This window comes from Panthera pardus, unplaced genomic scaffold (assembly GCF_024362965.1).
Source record: "Panthera pardus isolate Hobbes unplaced genomic scaffold, ASM2436296v1 HiC_scaffold_25, whole genome shotgun sequence".
Taxonomy (NCBI): Eukaryota; Metazoa; Chordata; class Mammalia; order Carnivora; family Felidae; genus Panthera; species Panthera pardus.
In genome coordinates, this window is record NW_026526821.1 from 13,932,299 (window position 1) to 13,946,767 (window position 14,469).

The 14,469-nt window shown below is 47.8% G+C and overlaps 1 protein-coding gene across 24 annotated transcripts in view; it reads left to right on the forward strand.

Moving 5' to 3' along the window:
• ZMYND8 (zinc finger MYND-type containing 8) overlaps nucleotides 1-14,469 on the forward strand; it is a 125,358-nt gene that overhangs the window by 35,030 nt on the left and 75,859 nt on the right. For 16 of the 24 annotated variants that reach the window (XM_053890176.1, XM_053890179.1, XM_053890175.1 and 13 more), the window contains 2 exons: nucleotides 3,938-4,086; nucleotides 11,668-11,886. In XM_053890176.1, coding sequence (XP_053746151.1) covers nucleotides 3,938-4,086; nucleotides 11,668-11,886 — 368 coding nt within the window. Of the gene's footprint in view, nucleotides 1-2,946; nucleotides 3,788-3,937; nucleotides 4,087-11,667; nucleotides 11,887-14,469 lie in introns of those variants that run through there. The other 8 variants (XM_053890186.1, XM_053890185.1, XM_053890188.1 and 5 more) reach the window with 2 other exon arrangements.

The following is a 14,469-nucleotide window of genomic DNA, read 5'->3' on the forward strand; positions in this document are numbered from 1 at the left end:
GAGAGACCGGCCTGGCATCTCCTCATCTTGCCTCGCCTCCTTGCTTGGCTGCTGTTTCCCCAGACCCAGACCAAGCCCACAGGTGGCGGTGGGGCAGGAGAGGAGCTGGGCTTACCGGTGTGGAACAGGGTTCTCTAGACTTGAGAACTTAGATTCCATCCCCTACACACACACCCTGGGTTGTGCATCCGGGTTCTCTGGAGGGCTTGCTACCCCACAGACCATGAGGCCCTAGGCTAGAGTGTCTGATTCTGCAGATCTGCGGGGCCTGAGAATGTACATTTCTTGCAAATTCCCAGGTAATGTCACTGCTGCTAGTATGGGGACTACTCTTTGGGATCTGTCGTCCCAGGGGGCCTCAGCCGCAGGTGGGTAACTTAGACGCCCAAGGAGGGGCTGGTGCCCTTTCTGGCTGTCAAAGGCTGACTGTTGTTAGCTGCCTTCTGTGTTCTAGCTCGGTGATTCTTCAGGAGGCCAGTCCCACCCCCTCTGGGGGTGTTTGGGAAGTATGTGGGGGTGCTTTTAGTTGTCACTGTGTGTGGGCGTACTGCTGGCAGCGAGCGGCAGGGTGCCCAGGTGGTCCTTATGATGGGGAAGAGCTCTCCCTTCCAAAAATCTAGTGCGTTCCATTAAGAAACATGGAAACGCACAACTTGTTTTCCTGAATGTGCCCCTAACTTTTCCACCGATGTGTCTTTGCTCGTGTACTTCCTTCTTTAAAAAAGTCTACCCTCCAACGGGCGCCTGGGTGACATCAACTTCGGCTCAGGTCATGATCTCGCACCCCGCATTCCATTCTGAGCTGACAGCTCATAGCCTGGAGCCTGCTTCAGATTCTGTGTCTCCCTCTGTCTCTACCCCTGCCCCGCTTGCATTCTCTCAAGGATAAATAAACGTTAAAGAAAAAAAATCTACCCACAGATGAAACAAAAACATCCCAAATACCCAAAGCTTTGCCTAATTGCTTTCAATTTTGGCCTGGCCCAGGTGCCATTTTGTTTGGGATGCATTTCCTTGTGGCCCCCAAAACACCTTTTCTAAATGCACATTTTCTGACAGTTGAGCAAGGTCATTTGGGTTTATCAGGTCCACATTCAACAACCCCCAAAACTCCTTCCTGCGGTCCCTCCAAGCCTGTGGTGATTGGTCCCAACGGTGTCTATCTGGTGACCTTTTTAAAATCCTGAATCGGGCCGTCGTCATTTGCTCATTACTGGCTTTGGTTTGCACCTGCTGCTTTTTATGTGAAACTAAATCTCCTGAATACCTCAGTTTAAGTTTTATTTTGATAGTCTACACTCATGATACATAAAGTACACAAGGGTGCACTGTGAAAAATAATCCCTCCCCCATGCCCTGAATGTTTTCTTCCCCCGAGGCAACCACTAGTTCCAGTTTCGAGCTCTGTAATACTTTTGTGTTCATCCAGAATGTTCTAGGCTTGTGCGAACTTAGATATATGACATCTTTTTTGGGGTGTGTTGTCTATTAACGGTGCTTAGAAATGTGTTGCTTTTTTTTTTTTAACTTAATGCAGAAGCTTGGAGATGGTCATGCATCCGTTTGTGTAGAAGTGTCTTTAAAAAAAAAATTTTTTTTTTGACATTTTTATTTATTTCTGAGACAGACCTGGAGCGTGAGCGGGGGAGGGGCAGAGAGCGACAGGGAGACACAGAATTGGAAGCAGGCTCCAGGCTCTGAGCTGTCAGCAGAGAGCCTGAGGTGGGGCTCAAAGCCACCAACTGTGATGAGATCATGACCTGAGCCAAAGTTGGACGCTCAACCGACTAAGCCACCCAGGCGCCCCAAGGTGCCTTCTTATTTTTTTTTTTTTTAATTTTTTAATGTTTTTTCATTTTTTAGAGACAGGAAGAGACAGAGTGCAAGTGGGGGAGGGTCAGGAGAGAGGGAGACACAGAATCTGAAACAGGCTCCAGGCTCTGATCTGTCAGCACAGAGCCCGACGCGGGGCTTGAACTCACAGACTGTGAGATCATGACCTGAGCCGAAGTCGGACGCTTAACCGACTGAGCCACCCAGGTGCCCCGGTGCCTTCTTATTCTTAAGGGCTGCAGAATATTCCACTGTATGAGAGGTGCCTGGCTGGCTCAAGAGCATGTATGTGACTCCTGATCTCAGGGTTGTAAGTTCAAGCCCCATGTTGGATATAGAGGTTACTTAAAAAAAATAAATAAAATAAAAAAGGATATCCCACCATATGGCCGTGGTATGGTATTAGACTAGTCCTTAATTTGTGGGCGTGTAAGTCATTTCCAGGCTTGGGTACAACACCCAGTGCCTCTCAGTTGAATTTTCTTGCGGGTACTCTGCTTCCTATGACTGTATCTGTGGAATGTGTTTCTAGGAGGACATTGTTGAGCCAAAGACTAGGTGGGGAAGGTGAGAGACTCTTTACTGTGAGGGTGGAGTGGGGTGGGGATCTCTGTGGGCCTGAGAGAGAGGAGGTTCCCTCTGGGGGAATGCCAGTCCCAGGCGGCACCTTTTCGGTGAGTTTTCCCCGCTAACTAGCTATGCTGTGCCTCTGGGCCAACCCTTTGGCTCTCTCTCGGCCTCCATTTTGATGTCTGTGGGATGGTCCTCCAAGCTCTGGGGTCTGTTCTCCCTCAAGGTGCCTGTGGTTAACATTTAATTTCCTCGCGGGGCTGTGTCTCAGCGCAGCACCCAAATGCTGAACGCTTATTCGGGATTTTTCTGAAGTTGCCCGGTGAGAATGGAGAGTTCCATCCTGTGGACTGGATTTCGCAAAAGCAGTTCACGGTCTCCTTTAACGGGCCTATTGGAAGATGCTCTGCCTTTCATTCAGAGGACCCCGCCCCCGGAGGCCTCGCTCGTATCCATCCTGGACCATGTTCATCTGCCCCAGTGGCCCCTGTCCACACTCGGAGGTCGGCGACGCGTGGCGCGGCCCGCGTGCTGGGGCTCGCCCGCAAGTTAGATCTGGAGGAGGAGCGTCGTCAGGTTACCTTTGGGGGTAGTCGTCGTTCTGGATTCCACACCCCACCCCACCACCTCTGCTCTCACGCACCGTCTCTCCTCGTGCCTGTAACATCTTTCTCAGAACGTAAGGCGCGTCACGCTGCGCCATTGTTGCGTCCCTACGCTCATGAGACAGCCGTCGGGCGTGGAATGAATGGATCCAAGGCCTTGCAGGTGAAGAGTGGGTGGTGGTGGACGTGTCTGTGTTTAAATGAGATGCTGGGAGAGTGAAAACGGAAAGGACTGAATCGGCGAGGGTGAGGCTGGCCTGGCTCAGATGCGAATCAGCGAACGTGTCATTTATGTCCATCTCTTCGGAGGAGAGTAGCAAGCACGACACCGTAAATGTTGGCCTCTTCCGCAAAGAAGTGTGCGCGCCTTCAGTTTCTTGAAGTGTGTGGGCTGGTTGGTCGATCTTTCACGGTTTTCTGCTTGTTGCCATCAGGAGAAGTGTTTCTTTGGGATGCGGACAGGGCACCAGTGCCTGTGCGACAACTCCTGGCGGCTGGGTCGTGGCCTGGTCGGTGGGGACACAATGGGGATTTTGGCCAAAGGGAGAGCACGCTTCCACCCAAAAGTGGCCTGCGGGATGCACATCCATCTGGTGGTATCAGGCCCTACAGGCCCTGATCTGGCTTTTGTTTTTGTTTTTTAAGAGAAGCCAGAAGCCTAGGTTGTTACGTGAAGTTTCTCGATTTTATATTTTGGCAGTGAATTAAAATGTTAACAAATGGTATGTAGGCCGAAGAAAGACGGTCTGACCTTTGAGCCAGTTAACCGAAGAGCCGGGGTAAGTGTCTTCTAGGAGGAGGACCACTAAAATGGCATTGGGCCCGGGGACGAGATGCGCTGTGCCCCCCCCCACACCCACACCCGCTCCCTGTGGGGGCTGGGCCTCCCTGACTGCTTTAAAATATGTGGTCCTGTGTGTCTCTTTCAGATCCTGGCTCCACAGAGAGAACAGCCCAGAAAAGAAAGTTCCCCAGCCCTCCGCATTCTTCCAATGGCCACTCGCCACAGGACACATCAACAAGCCCCATTAAAAAGAAAAAGAAACCCGGCTTACTGAACAATAACAATAAGGAGCAGGTAAAGGGCCGCTGGGAATGGTGTCCACACCAGCAGGACGAAGGCTGTAGTGGGAAGCGTTTCAGCTTTCCGGGGGTTTCTGACAGCCGCTGTTCTTGGCATTTAGCAGGCTGCCTTGCTGCAGCTGTCATTTGCATAGGACAAGAAGGACAGCCCAAAATGGGTCTGTGTAGCAATTTCTGTTAGCTTTGCAGATCTGTGTTGGGGACAGGGCAGTGACCCAGATGAGATGAAGGATACTGTGCTTTAGGATTTGGGGATTTTCCTTGGATTTTGTTTTTGCACTCTGGGGCTGTTTCCCCACGTGGCCTGAGGATTTTTTTCCTGCTAGGCCAGGCTGGTAGGATGGTTCTGAGCTCTGCCTCGAGGTGGTTGTGTGGCTAAGGCAGGCTCCCTCCTGGTCTCAGCTTTCTCATCTGTAAAATAACGGGTTTAGGTCTGTGGTAAGACAGCTGCTGTCTCTACCCATTGTCCACCCTCCACTTTGGTGATTGGTCACCCGTTGGTCTCATTGCGTGTAGACCCCAGGCGGCACGAGTCTTCTCTAGACCCCAGCCTCCTTCTGCAGCCAGGACCTATCAATGAGATAGGAATATCCATGAGCCATCTTGGATCTTGCTTAAGAAACCTAGTTTTAAAATTCTCGAATGCAAGCTAGATATTCTTCTGATTAAAAAAAATGAGAGCTGCTTTAGTGGACCCTGGGGTCCAGTCTCCTAGTATCGGAAGAAACAGGATGTCCCAGGGGTTCTGATACCATTTCAGCAGGGATTCCTTGGGATGTATTCATCCATCTTGTGCATTATGGAGTGTTGACGTGGGCCCTGGGGATTGGAGGTTGAATAAGACAAGGTTGTTACTTTCATGGGAAAGAAACCTAGCAACGGTTGAATGCCCAGAACTGGGAGAGGGGTACATTTCTGCACACTAATCTATTTCCATTCTCAAAATTACATAGCGAAATGCCAGCTCTGCCTTTGCCGTGTGGCTGTGGGCAAGTTAACCTCTTTGTGCCTGCTTTTCTCATCTACCGATGGGAATGAAGGTCCTGCTCCTGATTGCACAGGGTTGTTGGGATGAACTGAGCCCACTGATGCAAATCATAATAATAAAAATTAAGCCAGGCTCGACACGAAGTGGAATAATCACACAAACCATGTGTTGAAATCGAGAAACGACAGCTGTAGAAGTGTTCTAGAACTGGGCTGTTCGGTATGATTGCCACAAGCCATGTGTGGCCACTGAGCACCTACCTGCAAATGTGACCCAGGGACTGATTTTTTTTTTTCCCCCTGGGTTGGATAGTGCAAATCTAATGAGTTGGGAATCCTGTTCAAAGAGAAGAAACAGATGGGTCCTAAATACATTTTTAGGGAGATTGAGAAAGATAGGCCAGTATTGGCAATAATAATCATAAGAGCAGTGTTGACTCACTCCCTGTTGTAAGCATTTTTCTGTGTTAATGTTTATAATCCTCCTGTGAGAAAGGGCTGTAATTATCTCCCTTCTGCAGATGAAAACATCGAGGTTCAGAGAGGTTAAGTTGTCTCCTCAAGGCCTCTGAGCAAATTAGAAGTTGCATTCGAGCTCAGGTCGGCCGGTCTGGCTTAAAGCAGTGGCGACCATCTCTGTCACCCGGGAGCCATCCCATAGCTTCTGGGAATGAAGACTGAAAACGAAACCCCAAGGCCACAGATAATCCCCAAACCTTAATTTAGCTAGTAATTGAACTTCCTGGGCAAACCCTCCCTTATCGGATACCAGGATGCCTCAAGGCAGATACTGTCCCCTCTGTGCAGAAAGCCTTCTCCTTCGGCCTCTCTCTGTGTGTGTACACACGCATCATGCTTTTTGAATTCCTACCTGTCTTTTAAGGAACTGGCTCGTAACTCTCTTTCTGGAAGCCGATCAGCTTGGGCAGTCCACACGTTTTCTTCTCTCCCTTCCCCATCCATGTGTACCATTTCTCTTAACACGTTTGTCGGTCCATGTTTCCCTGAGAAATAGCCACAGGGTGGAGGTTTGCATATGCATAGTGCGTTCTAGACGTAGAAAAGAGGAGACCCCGAGTAGCTGGACACAGGACACGGTGACGCTCCTGAATAATCTGTAATCTTCAGTATTGATAGGAGAGTTTACAGGACTGTTGCACAGAGGAAGTGTCCTGACCCAGAGGTCGGACTCTAGCCTCACTGCATCCGGGAAATTCACTCTGGGACCTCGTCAGTTGCTTTCCTAGCTTTGAGCTTCAGTTACCTTGTAAAATAAGGGTTTGGATTGGGAACATTATAAGGTTGATTGTAGGTTTTTCAGATCTAAAACTCCCTGGGGCCCAACAGTCAGGAGTTGGCGAAAGAGAAACGGGCTTAACTGTAAAGAAATGAAATTCTTGAACCTTGACCCCATAATTCATTCTAGCATATGGTATTTGCATAGTAGCAACAGCCTCCCTCACGCACAGTCTGTTTTTCCTTAAGGGGAACTTAAATTCCTTAAAAAAAAATTCTTCTGGGCACTTTCCCTTTTCTCTTTCTTCATTTTAGAATTTTATAGCATTACAGAATTATGGCATTACAGGCAAATTGTAGGTCCACGAGTGCTGGGTTTTACCAATAATATAATTTCTTAGTCACCAACATTTGAAGATCATGAGATTTCAAATAACAACTTGTATTTTTGGGTTCTTATAAAAACTCAGAAAAATCCAGCAACAGCTGGAGCGGAGTAGAGCTTGCTCCTTTAGACGCAGGGCCTGTGGGCTGTAGTTTTCCACACTCCCCACCCCTCCCCGCAGCGTGACACCCGACTTGCTTTGCTCATTCCTTCTGCCTCTAGTTCTCTTAAGTGTTCAAGTGCGTTTGGTTTTTGGCACATGTCAAGATTCTTCTCCCCTTCCTCTCTTTTTCTTCTGCTTTCTTTTTTGTGTTCAAAAAATAAATCCTCTCTGGCCTTATAGAAACACCCTCCCTGCCCCCATATTTTTCCATTTTTGGTAGAGACCTTTTATTACCAAGTAGAGATGGGGGTTGAATTTTTAAGGTTGGACCCTGTTTCACTCATTTTTCATGTATTAGGAATTCAGTACTTTTAGGGAGTTGCAAGAGGAACTTTAAAACACACTTTGGTTTTAGGGAAGAAAGTATTTAGGGCTTACAGTTCATTTTTTATGGCTCTTTGGTCCAGTGGTTTTGCCCTGTAGGAACGGTTTGAAAACATGTAGGTGTTTTTTCTCCATCCCAAAGCCTGGAAGGATGCTCTGGCATTTTGTGGAAGAAGGTTAGGTTGCCAAGCGTCCTGCAGTAGATGGCCCAAGAAATATCTTCCCTCAAATGACATTAGGGCCTTTACTGAAAAATACCATTCGAACTTTCAGTTCTCAGGACATCTGACTTTGAAGACTCCTTTTGGGAGGTTTATTTTTATTTTGTTTTTTCCCCATCATTAAAGGATTGAGAAATAATCTGCTAACAGATTGGGTATATCTTTGATCAACTATGGCGGAGAAACGATGGGGTTCCTCCTCACTGCCCCCGAGCACAGGGTATATACATACCGTAAATGGGTGGGCTAGAACTTAACTTTCTCGGGCCCGCGCATTGTCTTAAGAACTTAAACATACTCCGGAAGTCCCTTGTTGGGCTGGGGCAGTGTATTAATAGTTGGGACTGTGAAGGGGGTTGTAGGCTTGCTGGCTTCTCCCTCAGCCCAGGCAGCACTGGGAGAGTGTACCTGCCTCGCTGCCCCGTCACTGGAGCTGTCCTGGGGCTGCTGCTTAAGAGGGGCCAAGTTCTGCCTCTCCCTGTTGTCTCGGGCCGGGCAGTTTTTCCTTAGAGCACTGTTTGTGCTTTAAATGCTGAAGAATAAAAGCTGGAACAAGGACTCTTTTCACTTGCATATGTTACCTCTGTGCTCCAGGTGGGGTTTCGTGTTTGAGGCCCCTCCACGGTCCCGCACGTACTCTGTGCTCCCACACAGCCGGCGTACCCCTTTTCCGGTTTACACAGACCAGGTGTCAGCTCACTGCCGCCTGTGAGCCGGGTGGGCCCAGAGCCCGTTTTTGTAAATAAAGTTTTATTGGCACGCAGCCACGTTCATTCATTTACATACTGTCTCCGGTTGCTTTTCTGCTACTGTGGCCGGCTTGAGCAGTTGTGCTAGAGAGAGATCACATGACCTGCAGAGCCTCAGCTATGAACTGTCTTCACAGAACCCTTTGTAGAAGTTTTGGGTCACTGGTATAAGACTGAGGTGTTCTAGAAGTGAGTTCATGAGCCCGTCTGTTTTCTTGTTAATCAGCCTGTGGAAGAAGCAGGGAAATAACATTTGCTCACACAGCCTGCAGTTATCCTGTAAGAACATAGGTTGCAAGAACATAGGTTGCAACCTTACTAGCAGGCTGGTAACACACCTTATGCATAGGGGGAGAAAATCATAACTCCTTTCACCTGGAATGGTTCACTTTTCCTCTTTCAAATGTTCCATATTTGTTATCAGCCTGTTTGTATGGAGCAGGAAACAGCAGATGAGGCAGGTATCTGATTGAGATTAGCGGCCAGCCCGTTCTCAGCAATACAGCTGCTGCTTGTGGAACGACGGAATAGCCTGCAGAGCGTTTGGAGCAGCCTGGCACCCCGCCCCCCCCCCCCCCCCCCCCCCGTCCCGTGATTCCCCCCCAGGAACATCCATTCCCAGCCAGTTGTGGGGTGGGGGTGAGGACTTGGGGCGGGGGGAAGCTTCGCTTCACCAGTGGCCATCCCGGGCTTCTGCTAGACAGGAAGGACCTGGGCTGCCAGTTAGGGAGATTAGCTGGCCTTTCGATCCTTCCAGTTTTGTGTAGATTGACTCTTCCTGTCCTATTATTAACTTGCTGAAAGGAAGTCGGGCGCTGAGCTATGGCTTACTGCTATGTGGCAAAAGCCACAAAGGCGTTCTGAAAGACCTCGGGTTGGAAATAGTTGTGCTTGCTTGATATGTGAGGCTTATCTTTCAGTACGAGGATCTTCTCCCCCTCTTCCCACTCCCCACCTACCTCTTCTTTCTTGTCGTCCTGCTTCTCCTCCCCTTCCCCCGTCCCCCACCCCCCTTCACCCCTGTCTTCCTGCCCCAAATGCACACAACCATTTCCTAGGCAGATAGCGAACGTTGTACATTGTGGTTCTCAACCAAGGGCCGTTTTACCCCTGAGGGACGTTTGGCAATATCTGGAGACCTTTTTGATCCTCACAGTTGTGTGGATGGGGTCCTGGCATCCAGCCACGGATGCTCCCACACATCCTACGGTGCACAGGACAGCTCCATCCCACAAAGAGTTTTCTGGCCCGAATGACAGCAGTGAGGGTGCGAGCCCCCGCTGTAGGTGGCGTTCTGCTTGTATGTCCCCTTCTGTGGAGTTCCTAGCTGTTTTCCGATCCCCCCCCCCTCCCCATTCCAGCTCTTTGCATGAAACAAGGTATTTTTGAACTAGAGAGAATGTTCTGTGAGGGGGTCACTTGGGCATTAGAGTCTCTCCTCACCCGGCATCATCTTATACAGGGAATCAGGGCGAGAGAGGGAGCTGTGAGACCCCTGATCTGGGCCTGGGGGCCAGAGGAGTTGTTTCAACCTAGGTTTTTCAGCTCTTCGGTAAGAGTAGCTGTGTGTGTCCTGCGTCCCTCTCTGGGTGGTCGTGAGGACAAAATGAATTAGCGTGTATGGTAGTATGTTGAGTATGCGGTCTGGAGAGAATATTGTAACGGTGTTATTCTCTGGAAACCCAAGTATAGAGCAGTGCACCAGACCTGAACCAGGGAAAGAACAGGGCTCAAATATTATGCAATCATCCTTAAAAATCTTAGTTGTTTTCTTAGTAGAAATGAGAGTGGGGAGGCTTAGAAGGATGGATTAAAAAAGATCTGCTAAGGAAGCATCTGGGAGGCTCTTTATCAAGGAGTATAGAAATAGCAGGCATTTTGGGAACGTTAAAACCTCATAATAAAAACCAGGAACAAGACACAACTGCTTGTAATCTTGACAGTTCTGGGAATTATCCGGGGTGGGGGGGGAGGGTCTCGGGATAAAATAAGGGCCTCATATAAATTAGGAAAAAAAGAAAAGTAGTATAAAAATATTAGAGATGAATAGACAAAACAGATGTTGCTTAGAGAAGATATTAAAAAAAAATTTTTTTTAATGTTTATTTACTTTTCAGAGAGAGATGGAGACAGAGTATGAGCAAGGGAGGGTCATAGAGAGAGGGAGACACAGAATCCGAAGCAGGCTCTAGGCTCTGAGCTGTCCTCACAGAGCCCAGCCCGATGCAGGGCTCGAACCCACAAACTGCAAGATCATGACCTGAGCTGAAGTCAGAGGCTCAACCGACTGAGCCACCCAGGCGCCCCGAGAAGATACGATTTTTAATCAGTAAACTAAGAACCAGTTATTTGTGAGGTCAGGATTGGAAAAATCCAACATCATTTCTATGTACCAACAATAACTACTTAGACAAGAGAGTAGAAAAAATCCCATTCATAGTATCAACAGAAATTAGGCAGCTTTAATCAGCATATGAGATCTTTGTGGAGGAAAACGGTAATGTTTTGCTGACAAGGAGGGAAAGAAAGAAGCTCACTGTCAGAGATAGGTGCTGTGGTTGTGGAGATTAGCTATTATCCATAGAAATCGAGGCTCCAAGTGGGTTGAGGATCTTTAAGAAGATCACGTAGGCAGTTACTGGGTCACTACCAGACTCTCTCGTAGTACTTCTGAAATACTGTATTTGTTACTAATTTCCGATAGACGTTTTCCCGATAAGTTTCTTCTGAGTGATCTTACATGTTTGGAGTATGTCTTTGCTGGATTCTATAATTTATTATTAGGGAGACATTTCTCGTGTTTTGAGGACATAACCATGTTCAAGAATCATAGCTTCAGGAAGCCTCTGATTGGCTCTAATACTTTATGCATTGGGGGGGGGTAGACATAAAAAATGAATGCCCCCCCCCCCCTTTTTTTCTGTGACTTAAATTCAGTTGATCTGTTCTCCAGAAGCCTGTGGAAAGAATCCTAGGGTGAATTGCCACACATTTGTTGGCTTTGTTTAGACTTCCATACCTGTGTTAGTAATATTAGTAAAAGCAGCAGTGTGTTAAATGCATATGTTGTTATATCGTCTCGTTTAATCCCAACCAGAATTCCGTGAAATTGGGTATTATCATCCCCATTTTACAGATGAGAAAATTGAAGCTGAGAGATGAAGAGGTTTGCCCAGAGTCATGCAGCTGGTAGAGCTCAGATTTCAACCTGGGTATGCCTAGGTCGTAGCCATTGTAACTCTTCTGTTAGGGTAGGCTACTAACTCTGGTCAGACACCAGCTTTTCAATCTATGGCTTCTGCCAATAGAGGAGAGAGGGAGAAAAGGAAAGTATCTTAGTATCTAACGAGCTGCAAACTGTGTATTTAGTAGAGTAACCCAAGATAGCTTTGTAATGAATGTGTGAAATGCTGTGATTTTCTTTTGTTGTTGTTGACGTATTTGTTCAAATTCCTTTTGCGAATGCGCATGTGTTTTGAAACTGAACCTGTCTCTCTTGCCTACATTTCAGTCAGAACTAAGACATGGTCCGTTTTACTATATGAAGCAGCCACTCACCACAGACCCTGTTGATGTTGTACCGCAGGATGGACGGAATGATTTCTACTGCTGGGTTTGTCACCGGGAAGGCCAAGTCCTTTGCTGTGAGCTCTGTCCCCGGGTTTATCACGCTAAGTGTCTGAGACTGACATCGGAACCAGAGGGGGACTGGTTTTGTCCTGAATGTGAGGTTAGTTCCTGACGAACGAATGCATTCTCTGCCTCATTTCCTCTCCTTTTTCTTTCTTCCTTTGATTTTAAAAGTTTCAAATCATCCAGATATGGAAAAAAAAAAAAAAAAAAAGAAAAGAAATTTCTTGCATTCCCCTTGTTCTATCCTGGTCACCCCCCTTTGGGGACCAGCTTTGGCAGGGGCCTCAGCACTGCGGCTTTTTGGAAAAACAATTGCACTGAGTATCGGTTTTGATTCTTCCTGGGTCTTTGGATCACTCTGGGATCTGGAACCCTCTCCGAATTCTCCCGTAATGAACATTTCAGAAGTTAAGTCCTAAACCGTTAACCGTTCACACGTCTGGAAAAGATCGCACGCGGGGGTCTCCTCATCTTGGATGGCGTCTCCTGCTGCCTCATTGAATCATCGGTGGTAGCTGAGCCCAGAAGACCACTGTGGGTCGCACGCTGCTTATGGCTGTCATCTGATGCTCCCAGGCACGCCACAGCTGTTTCTGCAGTGCCCACTGGGTGCTAGGGATTCGGCAGGGAGCAAAAAGGGGCACGCATTACAAGCTTTTCAGGAGAAGAGGATGAAAACCCAATGAAAGGAATCAAAGAGGAGGAATGGGGAATAGGGAGGGTGGAGGGCGTTTTCCGTTTGAAGTGAAGAGGCCCGGGAAGGTCTCCCTAAGATTTGAGAATGGCACGCAGAGAGGGAAGAGTGAGCTGCCTTCAGGCAGAGGGTGCTGTGGGCGCAGAACCAGAGTAGAAGCCCCGTGAGGAACATGCATCCGGGTCGGAAAGCCGAAATGCTTTTCGTTAACGCCATTATTACTGTGCTCCTCAGATCTGAGGTGGCTTCTTTTCTTGGCGACTTGCAGTTACGATGCTTTTTCAAAATGCTGCAAGTGATGTCATCTGCAGAGTCATTTCATGCAGAGTGTCACTTTGGTTCGAAGGTATATTAGAGCTCAGTCTCAAACAACGAGATCTTTAGGGAGGAGAAAAAGCAAGCTTTATCAATAGTGGTGATACTGCTTTTGTGTTGGGAAAAGAGAAAAATAAATACTTGAAAAGAAATTCGACATCAGATCGCTATGATGATGACGTTTTAATGGTGTTCTGTGGCTAAGATTGTGAAAGATGGCGGCAGGCTCCCGTTGGGTCCCTCAAGACGGGGCGACGTGTCGGACGTGCTTTGCTCAGCGAGGCCCTCTTGTTGTGGGGCTCCACCTGGTTCTGGTACATTCCGGGTGGGCAGCGGAGCCTTCATCCGTGTCCTTGTGTCTTGACCCACCCTTCCCGATTGTTTAATAATTTTCCAGAAACGAGAGTGGCTTTTGCTGCAGATAGATCTTGATGAATGTGGACTGGAACATGTGGGATTTATTTTCCTGCGTAGAAAGAGCCCAGAGGCAGGGCCAGGCCAGGGTTTGTTCATAGCCAGACTCTTTCTGTTTTCATTGTTGAGGCGATATGTCCCCCATGGCCATAGGATGGCTGCTGGGTTTTTTTTTTTTATCACTTGTGTCTAGACAAAAATCCCTCTAAGGGGAGGAGTGTTTTCTCTTTTCAACCCTTTTTAAAATCAAGCAGAAGGACTTTGCCCTTCAGCCTCCAGCTGACTTGCCCTTGGCCTCACTCATTGGTCAGGATCGGATCGGTCCTCAGGCAGAAAAATCTTGGAAATGCCTCTCTGGCACTTGGAATCTATATTGTGGGAACCAGGCACTGCCAGCCAGGAGAGAGGGATTGGGGATGGAGGACAAGTGAATTTGTTCGCCATGGATAGTTACCTGGAAACACACAGCAATTCAAACAAACAGGTGTTCTGTGTCTAAGATTTCGGGCCACACATTTCTTCCAGGGGTGCATTGGCAGTGCAGTCAACTGGAAAGACTGGCTGTTTCAGGCTCTGGGAGCTAAGCAGTTAGATGCATGCGTCACATACCGTTTTCAGCTTCTGAGCAACTCTTCTGTTGCCCTTTTCCTCGACAACCAACCAGACACATCTGAAAGTTCCTTTTGGAGGATCCAGAGATATAAAGGATGAAAACTAAATCAAGATTAATTGGAGAAAACTTTTCTCAGCTCTCCCTACACAGATGGTTAAAGAGTGTTTCCTGACATCATCAGAATTTGCTATTTTCGTTGTTGTTGCTACATAAGGAGTCTGACTCCGGGATATGGTACCAGATTTACATAGCAGAGTCTGGTTTCAGACATTTCTCTGGGCCTCTTCTTTGATGGGAATTTCCCTTTCAAGATGACATTTATTTCCCATGGAGACAGACAACGAGACCGTGCGCCTTGCGTAGTTTGCCTAGAATGTCCTGAGTGGGTTCACATCCGTGGTGACAGAGAATGAAGCCATATTTATATTTAGTTCACTGCCACCCCTTGGATTGTTTCTACGGAGAAGACTGTCCTTTTTCCATCAGTGATGTCATTGAGTGTCATGCCTCATCAGTTTCCTGAAAGGTAGCCCAGAACCCTCAGGGGATCAAATTAAGTGACTGATTTCATTGTGTACAGAGATACCCTGGAACCATCAGTGGTCTTTCCTTTTCACATCCCCTTCTTGAGAACTCACAACCGT